Source organism: Diadema setosum, chromosome 12 (assembly GCF_964275005.1).
Source record: "Diadema setosum chromosome 12, eeDiaSeto1, whole genome shotgun sequence".
NCBI classification, from domain to species: Eukaryota; Metazoa; Echinodermata; class Echinoidea; order Diadematoida; family Diadematidae; genus Diadema; species Diadema setosum.
The window spans coordinates 23609534-23629118 of record NC_092696.1 but is presented as its reverse complement, the minus strand read 5'-3'; the positions used below and the strand labels follow the sequence as shown (position 1 = coordinate 23629118).

The 19585-nt window shown below is 38.0% G+C and overlaps 1 protein-coding gene across 1 annotated transcript; it reads right to left on the bottom strand.

Annotated features, from left to right (window-relative positions):
- Positions 1-326: 326 nt before the first annotated feature.
- On the bottom strand, positions 327-18840 carry LOC140236056 (NAD-dependent protein deacetylase sirtuin-2-like). The gene is made up of 9 exons (XM_072316029.1): positions 18655-18840; positions 17205-17451; positions 16676-16834; positions 15383-15618; positions 13220-13320; positions 12586-12636; positions 9285-9401; positions 6731-6970; positions 327-764 (listed from the first exon to the last, which is right to left on the bottom strand). The coding sequence occupies exons 1-9, from the start codon at positions 18761-18763 to the stop codon at positions 327-329; spliced, it is 1698 nt and encodes a 565-aa protein (XP_072172130.1). The 5' UTR covers positions 18764-18840.
- Between the last annotated feature and the right edge of the window lie 745 nt (positions 18841-19585).

Sequence of the window (19585 nt, the reverse complement as noted above, 5' to 3'; positions counted from 1 at the left end):
CATGCTCTGTTGGATATCACTCCACACCTTAACTGGCAGAATATAAGGCATAGTTCAGATGACATCTTTACAAATAATAACAAGCACAATTACAGGCATACACACTGTTAAATATTCTATCCTCTTTTCACACTGAAAAATAATCCTACATCTTCCTACACTCCACAGAAATATTCAAAATACAGAACTCTTCCAATTCAGCATGCCTGTTTTGGTGTACTAATATTCCTTGCTAAGAATAAAACATTCAGAATTACTTGAAAGTCATGTGATTTCAGCTGCATACATGTTGATGCATTCAGGTGTGCATTGCCAATGCCTCAGCATCAACTGTCTGATGAGTCATCCTCTGAGCTTTCACTATATGACGTCTCACTACTATCTGATGACACAACTGTCTTTGTGCGATACACATTGCTTGTTTTCCTGTTTCTACTGCTGATTGTTGGTAGCGTAACTGAGGACCGCTGGCTTACTGAAGATTTTGATCTCTGATGCAAGGTCGGTTCCTTGATGGCATTGCTAGAAGAAGCAGATCGCACCGTTGAGTTTGCACGGTTGAGGCCATCTGGAGCAGTGTGGAGTCTGCGTGTGTTGCTGCCGTCTTGGTCACGCTGTAGATTTGTGAGTCGCTGTGGGCCTGAGTTCAGACTACCACCACTGATCCCATTTCCACTCAGGCTGTTGGTTTTGGGTGGTAATGACTCCTTTCTCTCCTGTTCTCGCTTTTCCTTCCTAGCCTCAGCTGCAGCTATCATTTCATCCTGGAAGTTGTCCAGAATTCAAACAGACAGCAAATAGCATACTAAATCATCATAATCATCATTGCTTAAGGTGACTTGGTTGAAGCCTTGATAAGACAGCAATCAATGCATTTATTTTGCTTCATATGCACTACCCACTAGTATTTCTATGCTTTCCACTCTACATATGGTACTTGTACTGAAACAGGCTCCTCCAATGATCATCAACATTTAATGATTGTATCCTTTTCCAGCTATTCACTAAATGAAGCTCTTGCTTTGATTTTCTAAGTACAGTACCAGCATTCAAACCATAGGAGTTTGAAAAACTCATTTAATGTTTAAGATTTCATGAGTTTTAACAAACTCAATGATATTCAAGATTCCATGCAAGTACCCTGATCAGAGCATTGAACTAAGCCACTAATATCTCCTTTAACGAGTCCTGAGTATACTCGGGCAAATGTCTATGGGAAATATGTGTTGTAGCAAAATCAGCCCGTCCTCAATGGGTTAAAAATTTGATTTTTATCAATTGTCATCAGGGATCTCGCCAGCGTATATCACCCTTGTCGCCGCCGACAAGCGTGCGCTTCGAAGAAACAATTGCCGACAAGGGTGATACAAGTGTACCACGCGTGAACTTGCTTGGACGAGCTAAGTTCTCGCCTTTTTTTCTCTTGATTATCTGGCTAGAAAAGAAGCTAGATGTTGAAAGGAGCAGCAGTTTACAAGCGCAAAAAGTTATCCACACAGTCACAGATCACAACAACGCGGCTCTACATAGCACACCACACACTCGCTCACTGACATATCTGATTCGGGATACACACACACAGCATGCAATTTGTGTGAAGTTGCACCTAGCCACATACAGCCGCCTGCATGCCTTGGCCCGCCACCCACCCCAGTACTCGCGTCTTGTGTGTACATGTGTATGCATGTGAGAGGGAGAGAGAGGTCAAAAAGTGAGGGTCGGAGGCCGAGGGAGGCCGACAAGTGCTCGCTTGTTGTCGGGTTACGCAAAAACAAACGATATGAAATGCATGCCCACCTCCGCCAAAGAAGGTTGTATTTTTTGCTGCTTTGGTTTGTTTGTTCGTTTGTCTGCCTGTCTATCTCTCTATTCGCAAAATAAGTCAAAATTTGGGAACAGATTAGGATGAAACAGTTGGTTGGTTTAATGGCGCAAGGAACAAATGATTAATTTAGGTAGTGATCAGGATTACCGCCGGGATTCACCGCCAGGATCCAGGATTTAAAAAAAACAAATTTATTACTTTGTTTCATATTTTTGAAAGGGTTTGTATCAATTCTTTTACATTTAGGAAGCTGGCCATCGGCAATGACATGAAATTAGATGCATTCAGAGCACTGCCGCTGAAAAAAAAAATACTTCCATCTTTCGTTAAAAAAGAAAAAAAAAAAAAGTGCGCTGGAGTAAGCAAATGCAAATTGTTTTTTTTTTTTTTTTTTTTGGGGGGGGGGGGTAGTTTCAGCGGGTTATTTTTTATTAAAAAAGCCATGCATTCCATTTGAGCCTTTTCACTTTCTAAGGATTCGTAATCATTCGTGAATATTCCATTTTCCTTCTCCTGGCCGAAATTAGTAATTCTGTCATGATGGTCTTTCAAGTTCAACATACGTAATGCTTTACATGCTTCTGGCTTTGTTTATTATTATCAACAGAGTTACGGGCCTGCATGGGCAGAAAATAAATGACTAATCATTCATGTTCATCGCTGTTCCCAGCTGGTTTCCATGCTATTTACACGCTGTTTACAACCACTGAAGTAATGTGGGAGTACGCGCGGCATTCCTCTGTCTGACACCTGGCTTTCGTGGAAATTTCCACAAGCCATGATATCAAGTTTCCCACTGCCTCTGGTCGTGTTTTTTGTTATTCTTCATTACGAACATTGATTTGCTTCAACTTGAAAAGTGTAGATAATTTGCTGCGAGCATGTGTTTCTTTTTTTTTTTTTCGCAGCGTCAGGAACCTTTCGTTTTGTTCATCGTCCGTGGCAGGGGTTCATGGGAGGAGAAAAAAACGAATGACAGGGGAGAAAATAAACTGAAAGAAGGAATCATCTGTTGAGAAAGCTGTCTTTGTTTTTTTTCTCTACACCAGCATCAGTTAACCCGTTGAGGACGGTTTGATTTTGCTACAACACGCATTTCCTAAAGACACCTGCCCAAGTATACTCGGGATTCGTCCTCAACGGGTTAATATCACCACCAAGGGGTTAATGTTTTGTTTTTGTTTTTTTTCGGTGAGATAACTCAAAAAAGTTATGTGCGGACTTGAATTCAATTTTCTAGGAAATTTTGATAATGCAAGGAATAGTTTAATTTAGGTATAATGATCCGTAGATGGGCGGAGTTCTGATCCCTCTCTCTCCCCTCCCTCTCTTTTCTAGTTCATTACTGAAATATTTGTCCTCCCTCACCGATATGATGTTTGCTCTCCTTTCCACTTCGTACTTCCATCCCTTCTCTGTCCCAATCACTGCAAATGTGTGAAAAATGAATTTGTGTGTGTGTGTGTTTATTCATTTTTTTTTATCACGCTCTTGCTTCAAGGAGCTACGCTTTCCCCGCGTAAAATTAATCATGGATACCGCACGCAGAGGCCCACGTTTTGACGTGAACAACCAAACATTCTTTGTTTATTCATAATAAGTTTTTAAGCAAAGTAATAAAGAATGTTTGGTTGTTCACGTAATGTAAAAAATATTATTTTGACATTTCATGCGCTTAACTGTCGAGCATTTTCTTCTTTTTTCATTTACGGGAGAGAGCGAAATGTTATTCTCTTTAGCAATGTCAGCCTAGGCATACATATCATATTTGTGATGCAGTTTTGATTTTCAGTAACATATGAATTGTTCTCCTTCCAGATCAGTTCTTGATTTAGTGAAAGTTAACAATGTTTTTCACATTCACAAAAGGCAGTTTGGTTAGCCAGTGTTCAGTTCACTGCCAGTGAAATTTCGGAATAAAGCGATGGCCCCAAAACGGTGTTACTCTGACGGTTCGTTCCTCCGAAAGAAATAATGATAGAATATTTTAAAAACTACATTCCTTATTCTGAAAGTTTGTTAATCGGAAAATAATTAAGAAACAATGTCCGTTAATTTCCAAACTAAATCAGTTTTGTCATTTCGAACGTTCTGCCAGTGAAATTTCGGAATAAAACAGTTACAGTTTTCTTACCCTGTCTGAGGGTTCGTTACCCTGACAGAAAAAAATAATAATGAAATAGTACTAGATTCTATATTCTGAAGGTTAGTTAACCGAAAAATAATGAAGAAAAAATGTCCGTAAATTTCAAAACGAATTCAATCAGTTTGTCATTTCGAACGTTCTGACAGTGAAATTTCGGAATAAAACGATTGCCCCAAAACAGTTACAGTTTTCTTACTCTGAGGGTTCGTTACTCCGACAGAAATATGATAAACTAATGCCTAATTCTTTATCCTGAAGGTTCATCAATCGAAAAATAATACAGAAAAAAAAAATGTCCGTTAATTTCACAACGAAATCAGTTTTGTTATTTCGAACGTTCTGCAAGTGAAATTTCGGAATAAAACGATGGCCCCAAAACAGTTAAAGTTTTCTTTTACTCTAAAAGTTTGTTACTCCGAAAGAATAATGATAAAATACTTGGATTCGTAATTCTGAACGATCATTAATCGGAAAACGCTAAAGAAAAAAAATGTTTCTTAATTTCAAAACGAAATCAGTTTTGTTATTTTGAACGTTCTGCCAGTGAAATGTCGGAATAAAACGACAGCTCCAAAATGGCTACCGTTTTCTTACTCTGAAGGTTTGTTTCTCCGAAAGAATAATGATGATAAATAATACTATAGATTCTTAATTCTACATGATTCTTAATCGGAAAATGATAAAGAAGAAATGTTTGTTTGTTTATTTCCAAACGAAATCAGTTTTTCAAATTCATGATTTTCTTCCGTCGAGATGTTTTCATTGCAACTGATTGACAAATTGCCCTACATCGACGTAAATAGACACTGAATTGATCAGTGTTTTTTAGTGGTAGCCATGATAAAAAATCATGGGCGTACCCGCTGCATGCTATAAGGATTAGAACCAACACTTGCTTTCGGGCGAAAGCTCGGTGGTCTAGTGGAGATGACGCCTGTCCGGTGATCAGGAGGTCGTGGGTTCAAATCCTGCTCGAGTATGTACGCCCATGATTTTTTTATCATGGCTACTACTAAAAAAAACACTGATCAATTCAGTGTCTATTTACGTCGATGTAGGGCAATTTGTCAATCAGTTGCAATGAAATCAGTTTTGTTATTTTGAACGTTCTGCCAGCATAATTTCGGAATATAACGACGGCCCCAAAACGGTTACAGGTTTCTTACTCTGAGGGTTCGTTACTCTCAAAGAATAATGATAAAATAATACTCTAGATTCTTCATTCTGAATGATCGTTAATCGGAAAATGATAAAGAAGAAATGTTCATTTATTTCCAAACAAAATCAGCTTTGTTATTTCGAACGTTCTGCCAGTATAATTTCGGAATAAAACGACGGCTCCAAAACGGTTACAGTTTTCTTACTCTGAGGGTTCGTTACTCCGAAACAATAACGATGATACTAGATTCTTTTCTGAAGGTTCGTTGATCGGAAAATAATAAAGAAAAAATGTTTGTTAATCTCCAAACGAAATCAGTTTAGTTTATTTTGAACATCCATTTACAGTATGGACCTTTGCTGTTGTTGTTGTTTTCGATGAATGAACCTTCGAAGTACTCAGTAATGAATCGTTTCACTTTATGATTAAACAAACCTTCGAAATAACGACCATCACTCGTGTAATCAGGGAGGTACATTTTTGTATGATATCTCTTTGATGTCATGGCCAAACTACCGTAGTATACCCAGAAAGGAAAGTGCAACGATGTCCCGAAAGTTCTCGCTTCTCGCGCATCTGCATGCAGTAGGCCTACCATGTGGTGGAGCAAAAACACTACACGGCGCGCGTTGTTGCGATGCAGAGACGGTTAATATTGTCATGCAGTGAAACAGGAAAGGCCTAAAAGAAAACGGAACCTTCACCATCGGCACCTACCTCTCTTTCATTTATCATTTACGAATTGCTGCCAACAAAAGGTATGGAGTTTCTGCATTGTTTCTGTGAGAATATGCCCCTCACAACGCTCATTACATCTCTGTGAAAATGTCGCATTTAGTGGCATTTTAGCGGCGATTTATCTGTGTTGTATCTGTGATGTATTGAAGGCTTCCGCGCTTCGCGTACCCGTACCCACCCCCAGAAAAGCGCTTATAAGTGCCGATATAAATATTAATCCCCGACAAGCGCGGAGAAATTCCTGGCGAGAACCCTGTGTCATCACCGTTGTCATCATCACATATTACATCATAATCCTCATCATCAGTAAGAACCTCACTTGTTTTCATCACCTTCATAATCTCTAGTCAAAATAAGTAAATCACCCTCACAGTCTCTACAATCATTCCTCACAACATAGTTTCAGTATCATCACAACTTCTCTGAATCCCAACCATACAAATCACCATCTTCAATACCATGACATTTATGATAATGATATGAAACATTTATATGGCGCTTACCACCAAAACGCTTCTAAGCCCTTTACAATTAACAAGAGACACAAAGATATAAATCGACTAGTACAAATAATCAATAAATTACAAAATACATATACTGTTGATCAAATAAGTTATTAAAGTCATCCTTTCTTAGTGACTAATTCTCTCTACTAGAGAAGAGAAAACTCTGTTGCCGTACAAGTAGCTGACTCAAGTGGTCTCATTATCAACAAGCCTGATGCAAAAGAAAGAGATGCTATTCACCAATAAGCCATATATTGGCTCACTCTAATGCACCATGGCTTCTGCTTCTTGCCATGGTGGCAACTTATCTCACCACATTTATCTCAGACATTGAGGACATTTTGTTGGAGACATACCAGTGCAGCTTCATTCTCTCTTATAAGGTCCTCCATTGCCTTTTTCCAGCCAAGGATGCGAGCAAACTTCTGCACACACTCAACGAGGTCACCTGTGACAGCCAGGTCATTGGTGAATCGGCCATTCATGGCAGATGAGGAAGAGGAAGGGCGCACAAATGACCCTACAGCCTCCCGGTTGATCAGCACACGGGGGATAAATGGCCTTACTGAGTCCATGATTCCTGCAAATGGATATACCTGGCAAGAAAGAGAATAGATATTGGGTAGTGGAAAAGTTCCTTGTAATATACATACAGCATCCGTTTATTAAACGTACATGTCGCATCTATCTTGAAGGAAATTTGTAAAACAAGAATTGATCAGGGAAGCTGAATTTAAAAGTATAGTAAAATAGAAAGTATCTTTGTGCAATTTCATGTGAACTACATGTATGTGCATGAGCGTTTTTGTGACACGTGTTTGTGTGATTGAATGTGTGTGTGTGTGTGTGCGTGTGTATGTGTGCTTGTGTTGCATCTGTCCTATGTAAATATGTTACTATTATACTTCTTATTAATATGCTTAAAACTTTAGTATGTTTTGTTTTATATGTTTATCCGGGACTCATTTTTTACAAGCTCTGCTTCTTTTGGGGTCCCAAACCATTCATTATTCTTAATGCTGTATCCTTTTGTAAAATGTCAAATGTTTAATGAATTGGTTAAATAAAACTTGAAACTTGAAACTATTCTTCACATGGGTTCCGTCTTGTCTGCAGATTCTCCTCTGGACAGGCCATACCCTCATCTTTACTTCTTCCCACATCTTGCCTCATTTACCCTCACTTCACCATTTCTTACAAATGAACTTTAATTTCATAACTTTTACTGTCATCCCCATCATTTACTTTTATTTCTCTTCTTTATGCATCATTCTTTTACTTTCATTTTCTTTTATTTCCATTTATTTTTTAGGGGGATTATTACAGTGATCAGAAATAGAAAAAAAAAATTATATGTGGCAAATCTTTATCACATATTGTCATCGCATCATCATGCCATATTTTTACTGCAGCAATGCTTTGTTCCTCATTAGGATCAGATAAATGATACAGTGGTCACTGCTATATCAGGAGGGGCTGGTGGACAGATTTTCTCCTGTTTAAGCAGGAGCCCCACATAAGCGGTGGCTGGTATTGGCCAGTGCAAACCATCCAACATGAAACCTAGTATGCGGGCATCACACTAAACCATATGCAGTTATGAAACTCATTCATATTCATGACATGTTTGTTAATTTACAGATCAGCAGTTGCGATCTTAACAAATTTGATTTGTACTGTAGAGGGAGACAAAGTGAAGAAACTCGCACCTGAACCTTCACCCCTCTGAATAATATCTTTCTTTCTTTCAAGTACACACATGCTACGACATGCATAAGATAAAAAGGACAAAGCAGTCTCATAGTATGGGCAACTGCATCACTAGAACAAACCTTTCTTCATTTGATCCAAAAAATAACCTTTTCAGAGTTCACAGTACAAATCAAGTAATGATGCCTATGACCCTGCCAATGTAGAGAATCCAGCAGCACTGCTTACTTGAATGTGTTTCCATTGAACAACATGCACATTATGACACTTTAATAGCGACAAACATATTTTCCTCATATATCATAAGCATCTTTCCTTCTTTCTCTGTCTGTTTGTGGACGCGTGCGTGTACACATGTCCACAAACACACACACACTACATGTACAGACGCACAAAAGGGACAGTATAGGTCATACTTGGGGGAAGGTGACTCTCCATACTCAATGAAGGGGTGGTACATGAGTGCATGTCAGTGCATGAGTTGAAGCTGATGCTGCTCATTATGACGGCCACAATTATGTCCTACTGCGCAACAGCAAATGTTTATACATGTACTGTGCAGTTCGCAGAATTTATCTGGGATTGATTAGAAAATATCAGTTCTAGAGAGGAAATGATATCACTGTGACTTTTTCTAAGGATTTAAATATCATTTTTAGACATTAATGGATGGAGAACAGAAGTGTTTCAACCAAAATATATCGTGATTTTATACATTGTAGGTCTGATTAAGTGGTCAAAATAACACATAAAAAAGTTTGTTACATTGAATTTTGTTGCATGTAAGCAAGGTTCCCACTAAAGTGATTCTGATTATTGGATGAGCACTGTATGACTTAATAATACAGACAAATTATAGCAATGAGATCTTATTTCCTGAAAATAATGGCTTTTTCCAAACACATCTCAGATAGCTTGAAAGATTGCCAATTGCAGAGTCTTAACATTTGCTGTTCAGTTGCCCTGTTGTGTTTGTGTGTTGCAGCAGGTGTTTACCTGTTGCCATGGACACTCAATATCACAATAATTGTGCATAATATGAGGAAATCTTGTTATTAACAAGGTCGTTTACAACCATGAGGTACTGCTTTTAACAAGGCAAATTTGGCAGTCATGATTTTCCATTTCTGTATTTGGGTGGTCTCTTTTTAGTATGTTTATGAGATAATGAGGTAATGAGTTTTCTAGCTAACATCTCACCTCCAGTGATGTGCCCATGATGATGAGAAGATCACACTGGGGCATGTCTTTCATGTAGTAGAAGAAACGCTTGGGGAGATCCTCACCAAAGAAGACAATGTTTGGTTTGACCACACCCTGCAGAATAGAGAAAAAGATGAACAATGGCAAATAATCATTGCAACAGGTGGAAGCAGAAATAAAAAGATGGAAGCAAAAAATTCAAAAACCTCAGAGTGCATTTCTCTGACTACTTTTAATGTGTCACTGGCAGCTGGTCATAGAGAAACAAATTCAATTTAAAAGTTACACCTGTTTCACTTCATCTAATGATCCAGAACTCAGTTCTATGATAGATCTTTTAAGGACTGAAATTGTCATCATGACAATAACAATAAAAGGACATTTATATGGCGCAGCTACTATAATGATATACTCTACTGCGCATTACAAAATGACATGCATACAAGAAATCCAAACAGAAAATACACTACTTAAGAGATGACCTCTGTAAACAGCCCTCTCATTTACAAGACTCCCCTAAAATGGTCGGGGGGGGGGGGGGGGGGGGGAGGGTTGAATCAACCCCTCCTTGACATTTTCCATGACTATTCTGCCAGGCAAAATTTTTTGACCGCGCCACTCACTGACCTTTTACTTTTAAGTCTCGCACATCTTTTGACACCATTTTTGCAAAAATCAGGAATGTTGATACCACATTGCACAAGCTTTTATACATGCTTCTCAGACCTAAAATGGCTCAAAAATGTGATTTTGTGTACAAAGTCTATGCAATGGAGTTTTCTCACCTTATTCAAAAAGATATGATTATTTTAACGTTCATTGGCTGAAATCAATTAATTTCAGTATAATTACTTACTAATGCTTGAAATAGGTTCTGTCATAAATTTTGCAAAAAAAAAAAAATGAAATAAAGAAATACATAAGAAATTCATAAAACAATACAATACATACGATATCAACTTCGATACCAGATTTCTTTTTCAAGTATATTGTCAGGAATGCTACAAAGAATGTTATCACCAAAAAATTAGGATTCTAGGAGCTTTATTTTCTGACTTAGAGCAAAATGTAAGATTCTATGCATATATCAGCATGATTAATTAATATAATGAAAATTTCACTGTCTTTTTTTATAGTTTGGTAGATTATGCCCCAGGTAACATAAGTGCCAATTTTCATGGCAACTGCACGATCGACAGTCAAGATCTCGGGGGTTGATTCAACCCTCCCCCGGCCACAGAAGAGCCAAAAAAGACCGGCCTGGTTAGGGTTAAGATTTGAAATAGAACCCTATCGCATTCAGAAGCCCCCAAATGATGTAGGCAATCCTGTTGCGTAAATAATACATCTTTATTTCAATTACATTTCTGACTCCAATTACATTCATTCCTGCAGCAACTGCTGACACCTTCAAGTTCTCTTTGTACCCAAGAATGATAAGGGTCTGGATCAACCTGCCCAGCTCAGCTGTCAATTCTAAAGTAACATCTAGTTTCAAGTAGGTTTCAAGGGGGATGCCCCCCCCCCCCCCTCCATCAAGAATGATGCAGCCACCAACAAGCAGGTTCCCATATGATTTGAATACATTGGATTGGTTTTTATTTGCACTTGACCTAACATTTTTTACTATGAATAACATTAACTGCTATGTCTATCCACCATTTCTGCACACTATGACACTCCTTCCGACAGCTCAGTTCATCCATCATCCCAGTATTGCCTTCTATGTGAGCTTCCAAAGGGACTACCTCATCAAGAATCAAGCATTCAAAGAGTCAAGACGAAATATGTTAAACCAACTACTGATGACCCTGTACCAAACAATTCCACTCATCTAACATACCTAAATCAACAAGGACAGTGTATGACATAATTTTCAGCAAATTATGATCCCCCCCCCCCCCCCGACTACACAGTCCTGAAATATCAGTGACCTTGCACATCATTTTCAACAACCAAACAAATAACTGAAGTTGGGAAACTCCTTTGAATAAGGGGAAGGGCAAGTGTACTTGTGACACTCAATAGGTACCCTACGTTAGCCTACTTTCAGACCTGCGTTTTTTTCTGAACATCTTGATCTGCACACACAACAAAATCAGTTCAACCATAAACCCTCTCCTAGTCAGCGATCTCATAGAGACCATCATTATTGAAGGCGTAGACATGTCAACGAAATCAAACACATCCCCAAATTCATACTGTACACCCTTTGACACAATCATACACTCATTTGTGCATGTGAGTTTTTACTTTGCAAGCACACGGTGGTATTTATTAAAACACACTGCTCAGCAATTTCTCCGAGTTTTTTTTTCTTGTTCTAAATCACAGTCAAACTATCTGCTGATTCACACAAGTCAATTAACAATGTTTTCCTCGATTGGGACTTTTAAATCATGTTGACATAGCACTTTGTTCTCCTATGGATGTTGCATTACACATAACAGTTTCATAAGAATTTTTACCGGACTTTTTCATTGTATCAATTTATGGTATACATTGTAAGCGTAATCAGCTTTGTTGTCTTCAGCAAGGTTTACAGCATAATAATCAGTACTTGCAAACTACAAGTCTTGTTATTTGCTATAATTACAAAATAGCCATGTCAGAGTAGGACTCTTAACATTGTGGTCTTTATGACTTTCCTGTCTTAATCTTGAACACAAAATTCTGGACTGGGTGCGTCCTTTCATGCACTGTAACAGCGAGACAATAGTGAAAATTGCATTATCATCATTATTTGTTTGTTTGTTTGTCTAGTAGTCTCCAAGAACCTGTTCTAAACTTATCATATTAGCATCATCAAGTTGCCTCTAAATAAAGCACCTTAACATCATGGAATAGCTAAAAAATTTACCATACACAGGATTTGTTGAAATTTATTTACCAGATGGAGTGCGCATTGAAACCTTTGTCTACATTTTGAAAATGATGGATACTGTGCTGTCCTTGATTCAGCCATCTGATAAGCAGCTTTTTTTTTTCTTCTAACATGTGGGTAGGGTGAATGGGTTGGGGCACAATTGTGAACATCAAAATTACTACGCTCAATGACAAATGTGGGGGGGGGGGGAATTTGGCATTTCATATCACAAATTAAAGGAGAATCATGTATTCACGATTTTTTCATAATTTGACAAATGTGTGATGTTCATAAATTTCAATTACCTTACCACTTTTTTCTCCTTCTTTCGTTTCCCTCTGTTCTAAGCAGTAGGTTGAGTGTTAATTAAAAAAAAGAAAAAAAGTTAGTGTTGTATTAGTGTTTTTTATGCTTTCACTGACGTTTACTCACCATACAGGTTTGCCTTTTGCACTTTGGTACTTTGTCAGCAAAAATCAAGTCCTGCAAAAAACAGGGATATTACATGCATTCACAGTAAAGAAGCTAAAATCATCATTAAAGCACTAAATGTTCTTAGAAAGTGTTACATCCTCAATTTACACAGTATTTTTACATTTATGACTGATCTACTTCACTGTTTTTCAGTTCAAGTCTGTTATGTTAAGTCTGTTATGCTAAGTTACAGATGATGGTGTTACATCACAAACAGATTTTCTCCATACAAAAATAATTGATGTGATAATGATGCATTTCTTTACAACCAAAAATGTAGATTTTTTTTTCTCTCAAATTGTTGCAATACACTTCATTACACAGCTAAAGAATAATACTGCCACAATAATGATGATGACAAAAAGTGATACTGATACTTACAAGCAAACAACAACAATAACAATGCTAATAAAGTTTTGCAAACACTAATATCATAATTACCATCTTCCTCTCTGTCTTCATCATTTTTGGACAAATAATATACTATGTGTATATCAATCATAGCAGACCGGCTGTATCAGTGTAGCAAAATGAATGAGAGGACAAAAGAACACATGTAGCAAAACATCATACTACCGATAAATGAGGTTACCTTCACTTCTTCCCCATCGTGTTCAAAGCCGCACTTGGTGCAAGTACAGGTGGTGAAAGTCCCATGGGCTTCAACCAGTTTTTCTCCTGGAATGCCTGCCACTAAAAACAACCCACATACACACAATTGAAAACGCAACACATTTGAAGCTGACCCTGCATATATGTGTATTTTTACAATACTGCAACCAAAAGTGTGACATTGTACTACAAATTAAATTCCACTAGAATGACCTCAAAATAAGCTTCATTTTAATGAATAGTGACTTCTTGATATTCAGGGTTGTACAGAGAGATAGTGCACAAAAAAGCTCTGTAAAAAATTAAATCAGAAAAATGTTATTTTGTGTACATTCCTATAGGGAAATCCATTGAAAATGCTTGGTGTCCTATGTAACATCCGTTACATAGAATATTGAAAATAATTTTAAACACATATTGTTGATCACAAAATATTTATAAACTTGATTTGTTGATAATGTAACTAATGTATTGTGATAACAGTGCAGAATTTTACTGTTTGTACTTATTTAGGCATTTTCCAAATATGCATAACGCGTGTCGCAACGCGCGTCGCGATTGGACACTAAAGAGAAAGAGGCAAATAGTTTCTTCCCAAATATTTTATATAATTTATATTCTTTTCTTTTGGATACCTATCCTGGAAAGGAACTCAGAAAAATCAGAAGGGCCAGTAAATAGTATTGGAAATGTACAAAATAAAAGATCAAATCTTCATGTGTAACGGTGGTTACATTGGACACCAAAAAATTGCTGATTTACCATTGTTAATTTTGACATAAAGATGTAAATATTTTGGAACAAAAGTCACATATTTTTCATCCCCCATTGAGCTCATTAAAACAGCAAAAATGCATTGATTTTCAGAATTCTGATCAACCTTTTCTAGGATCTCTGTGTAACGGTTGTCGCGTGGACACCAAGCGTAACACGCGTTACGCACTGTTTATAATGGCATTTTAGGAATGAAAAAGGTTTATTAACAGGGTTTTCTTTACATGTCATTCCAAATAGGCATGTTCTGGAATAAGATCAGTCAAAAACACTTATAGAAATATATAATTTAGTTGAGTATGATACATTTGATCTTAGGGGTACTTATCATGTCACAAATTTGGTGTCCTAAATTGGTCAATTTTTAAGGCATATTGTTTAAAATATACATGAAAAATGTAAGGTTTCATATGATTTTATCTCCACTATCTCTCATATATGTGGGCTACATATCCTGAAAGTTTTAAGTCTTAATTATGTTTAATTTTTGAATTAGGGCTAATCAAACTTAATCACCTTAAATCTCTGCAGTATTGTAAAAATACACATATACATAAAAGATTTTATCATATTCATCAATGTTACCAAAACAGAACTGAAAAGAGCACATCCTCTGCCCTCTAGCCTGCTTGAACAACATTGTTCCATTTGCATTTCATCAAAGAGTCTTCAAATGAATAAAGAATGAATAAGTTAACTGTTGCTAATAATGCAATCTCAAGGGATGAATGTATTGCTGCATGCAGTTAAGAGCCAAGAGTGCTCCATTTAACACCCAAAAACAGCTTCACATTAAAACAAAAATCTTGGACAGTACTTGGAGCATCATGGCAGAAGAAGCAGGTTACTGCTAATGAAACAGAATATTAGCTTGAGCTTCATAATTCACACTTTATTTTCAATACAATGTGATGTTTGTAAAACAAATTGTCTTAAGGACCATACTACTGTATTTTTCATGTAGAGAATCACTGACCATCATGTACCAAAAAATTGTGAGACGTTAACAACACATATTAGCATTTCAATTTGGTATGACAAATAAAATTTGATTGTAACCTATACACATGACTAACATTTGTGCTGCTTGTCTATCTGATTGAATGCCCTATTTGTATCACAGGAAAAAAAATCACGATTATAAATTGATCAACCTAGTTGTAGAGTCCATGATAGATGCCCATATTTTGATTACATGCAAAAATGACAAAAGATCTGCAGCCAGTTTGAACAGAAACAAAAATATCACAGAGAACACTGCTGCTTTTCTTGAAAGTAGGATGCATGAAACCGTAATGCACTTTTACTACAAAACTCTGGGAATACAGTCAGACAAAATATAATGTGGTTCACATTTTGAAGGACTCACGTCTCTCTAGTCCGTCAATATTCTGTGTGTACATGCGTAGCAGGATGCCTCGGTCATGCAGCATACGCACAAAGTAGTGGACGTAGTTCGGACGGTACTTGCCAGATGGGTAGAGCTCCTTCGCTAGTGTAAAGAATGGCTTTGGGTTCTTACGGAAGAAGCCTATGTCAAAAATAGCCTCTGGATATGGGATGTGGTATTGCTGCAGGTTGTCATAGAGTCCTGAACCAGGTGATCTGGTGAACACGCATATATAGAAAATCATATTGACAATGAGAACACAGATGCTGGATATTCTATGAACCTGCAGACACTTATTGGGCATTATAGAGCACACATGTACACTATGTATACTGCTGTTGGTCCCCTAGTCAGTCCCTCCATAATAATTATTTACCGATAGTCCCTTAATACAGTGCTTCTCAACCAGACTGCTGCGAAGTTCTTGTAGGTGGGCCCTGATGTCTTCCCGAGATAAAACTAAAAAACATTTGTATTTAATCTACATGTTATGTAACTGGGCCTCAACAAATTTACAGGAGCCGAAAGTGGGCATCGTAAATGTTGAGGAGCACGACTTCATACATTCCTTCGTTTGATTGTACACTCAGGCACTGCTTCATTCATTTCATTTCATTTCATTTATTTCATTCCTTCTTTCTTTTTCGTCAAACATAACACGAAATGAATCAGAAGATATAACATAGGCATGTATTCGACTTTACATGGTAGATAATGGTTAACAAATACGAAATTATACATGCATACCGGCAAATAACAAAGTTATGTTTGGAGGAAAACAAAAAGAAAGAACTGAGAGGTTCACTGAAAAGCATGCTTGTAAATTGTGAACCACTCAATGACATACTGGACACACTGTATTCAATGACATACTGGACATACTGAATTCTGAATGCCACTTTAATATGAGCTTCTTGCAGATTCATTTCCTCAAATATGCAAATCAAAATCTTTCATATATATACACAAAATCCATCCATATGCTCAGCTTTACATCCATTCATCTATGTAAAAACTTGTTTTATAGAACGGGTCAAGAAAAGCCTGCAATCTCATTTGCATGTTGATTTTTACTGGCCGAACCTTGCCTCGCTAACGATAATCACTAATTTGTATACTGTCATGCATGTCTTTGTTGACTCAATAGCTACTTGTAGTCCACTCATTCAAAAACTTGCATTTACTACTTGGTAGCAACTAGAGTCTGCATGTCAACCCCCCCCCCCCCCCCCCACCACACACACACACACACACACCCTTTCTCCCCTATACCTGAAGTCAGGAATGCCACTTGGAGTGCTGATGCCAGCTCCGGCCATCACTACTACATTCCTACTCTTCTTAAGGAGGATCCGTCTTGCCACATCCTCCAGGCTCTTACAGGCACCTCTACTCCCTGCAGATGTTGACTGACTTCTCTTGCCTGGTGTGCTAAGTATGACAACAAAAATTGGGAGTTCTGGCAGATGACACCACAAAGTATATTGATACAAAGCAGCATACATGTTACATTCCAATTGATTATTTCTCCACTTTGTACACAGAGGTGTCGTCATATTTTGCCTAAATTATACAGTAACTTGCACTGTAATAAACCACCCACATCTTGAATTTTTGAAAATTTTGTCAAACACATATTATACTGTATGTGCACAATTTATCTCGCACACTTCTAGGAAGACAACTTGATACATGGTGAGCCTTGTTCCAGTTTATTCACTAGTGACCCATTAAGAGAAATACAATAATTTCATTGCCAATGCCTTATGTGAAAAGAAGTATGTTATAAAGCCCATCTTACCTCTTTGCATTTTTCTTGTCATCAATAGAAAGTTTCTGAAATGCCTTGTTTAGACCTCTTGCAGATGAAGCATTTCCTACTGTGCGGAGAATGTTACGATTCACATTGACACTGCTCGCACTACTCGATGAAGTTGACTTCCGTGCTGCAAGAGAAGTCTGATTGGGTAGGCCAGGAGGAGGTAGCGTTGAGTGAACACGGACTCTAATCCTTCCTCCTGTCGAGTTTGGAGCTGATGATATGCCAGCTGTTTGAAAGTGGGTGAAAGAAGTGGGGCAATGGGGGTCAGAAAGTAAAACAGTATAGACAGATTTTGTGTCAATGGTTTATTTCATTAGTTTGATAGAATGATAGTCTTAGAAATAAGGCCAAGCACAAAAAAGAAAGCACTTTCTTTCCCTCCTGTGCATCTGATTTTGGACGCCGCATCATTTTTACTTTTTACTATTTTTCATGAAAATATGATAAATGACAAATTTGTGTTTCTCAACCCTGCTCACATAATTTTGTTTTGATGCATTTTTACAAAAACATTGTTCTTGTAAATCCTTAGATATCACTCTCTTATGGGATCCATGTTCTTAACTTTTATGTTAACATGCTCCTTGAATGTTCAGATGTTCTTTCACTCCAACATAAAGATATGTTCAGATGCTGTCTATGACATTGCTCATTACAACTCTAAGATGTTTTATTTCATCATTTTTCTCAAACAACCTTTATCTGCTCATGAACTCAGTCGCCACGTCTGCACTCAAGCATTGCCGCACCGCCGCGCCTGGCGACACTCACGCCAGTAATCGCTCGCATTTCAGCATTCGCATGGGTCGTTTGACATCGCATTTAAATCCATGATTTTAGATATGATGCCTCGAACCGATTTTGCTCAAATTTCGTAACTAGGAAACTTGTGAAGCTCAATTATGGACATAATCAAGCGAATTGCCGCAGTCCTTTCATTTTCGCGTTGCATTGCAAAGAAGCGTGGAGACTCCTTATAAGGGGTGCCCCGGGGGTTACTTATAAGGGGGACGGGGTTACTTATAAGGGGGACGGGTTACTTATAAGGAGGGGCCCCCCCTTGTGAGTGGGTTTCCCGAACTGATCTAACAGTTACACAGTCTAAAACTAGCCATGTCCGGCATATAGGCCTAGGTCAGTACACTTCACTAGACTAGTCTATAATCAAGTGATAATGATATCCTATGATTTTGTAGACAGAAAGATCCGTCTGTCCGGAGGAGTCTTTTATTTTTTGACGTTATCGCTCTCCTCCGTAAGGAGGGGATCCGTGACCATGAAGCCAGACGCAGTCTCCGCGGAACATTTCCCCGACGACCAGATACAGACCGATCTTTCGGTCAAATGATTTTGGTGCAATTTGGGTTTCTATAATTCGACATATTGCCCAACATGGATACTGAAAGCATATTAGCCCCAAGAAGTTTACCTCGTAATGCTGCCGCTTCATTTTGAAGTTTAGACCTTGTTTCTCTGGCCATGCTCCGCGGCAAGTTTCGGCTTTGCGTTGCCATCATCAACCACACTGTCCACAGCATACTTGCCCCAAGAAAGCCGCACGGAGCGTTGTCCCTATGCGAATACTACTCGGCATTCTACATAGTCCCAGCTTTTCACAGCTGTAGTCCTTGCTCTTCTAGTAAAAGTAAGGAAAACCGGCAAACATACGGTAGGAAGGGAATGGCATGATTCCCAAATTCCCGATGCAGAGATCTCAACGATAATCAACAAGAGGAGAAAACAAAATAAACAATCTTACTTCGTCAACCGACTCGCTTACTGCTAGCTAGCTATTTTACCACGAGCGAGATCGAGAACTCAGATCAGATTCATCATATCTCAGACGTTGAGGGCAGCATCTTTGAAGCGTATCCACTCTCTCCAAAGAGATTTTTTTTTCTCCTCGCAAGCTCTGATCTCATCACACATTGCATTCACCCATGTGCAATAAAACCATTTTGTGTATAATTGTGAATGCACATCTTTTTGGTAAGAGAAAGGAAATAACAAATGTCATTTAAAACAAAACAAAAAAACACGGAACAGCGCTGTGATCATGCTGATCTTACGAAGATCGTTCAATTTATTTCTTATACGCGTTCGGGTCGATACGGGGTGACTACAGTATATCTTACATGATGCTGGCATCGTTTCATGAAAGTTGTCAGCCCTGACAAGCTGTCAGTTTCTGACAATCATCATGGTAACAGTCAGACGCCAGAGCTTCTCAGCCAATCAAAACCAAGGATATTACTGAAGTTGCCAGAGACTGACAACTTTCATGAAACGGTGCCCAGAGGACTATACTCTGTCAATGAAATCGCAAATCACGATTTTATTTCAAAATATTTTTTATACTT

Excerpts from the sequence above, each read along its gene's own strand:
- LOC140236056 (XM_072316029.1), bottom strand. The coding sequence starts at position 18,763 with ATGCTGTGGACAGTGTGGTTGATGATGGCAACGCAAAGCCGAAACTTG. Across the intron at positions 12,637-13,219 it reads ACGATGGGGAAGAAGTGAAG|GACTTGATTTTTGCTGACAA; the intron begins GTAACCTCATTT and ends TGTTTTTTGCAG. Across the intron at positions 765-6,730 it reads GAGAGAATGAAGCTGCACTG|GATGAAATGATAGCTGCAGC; the intron begins GTATGTCTCCAA and ends GACAACTTCCAG.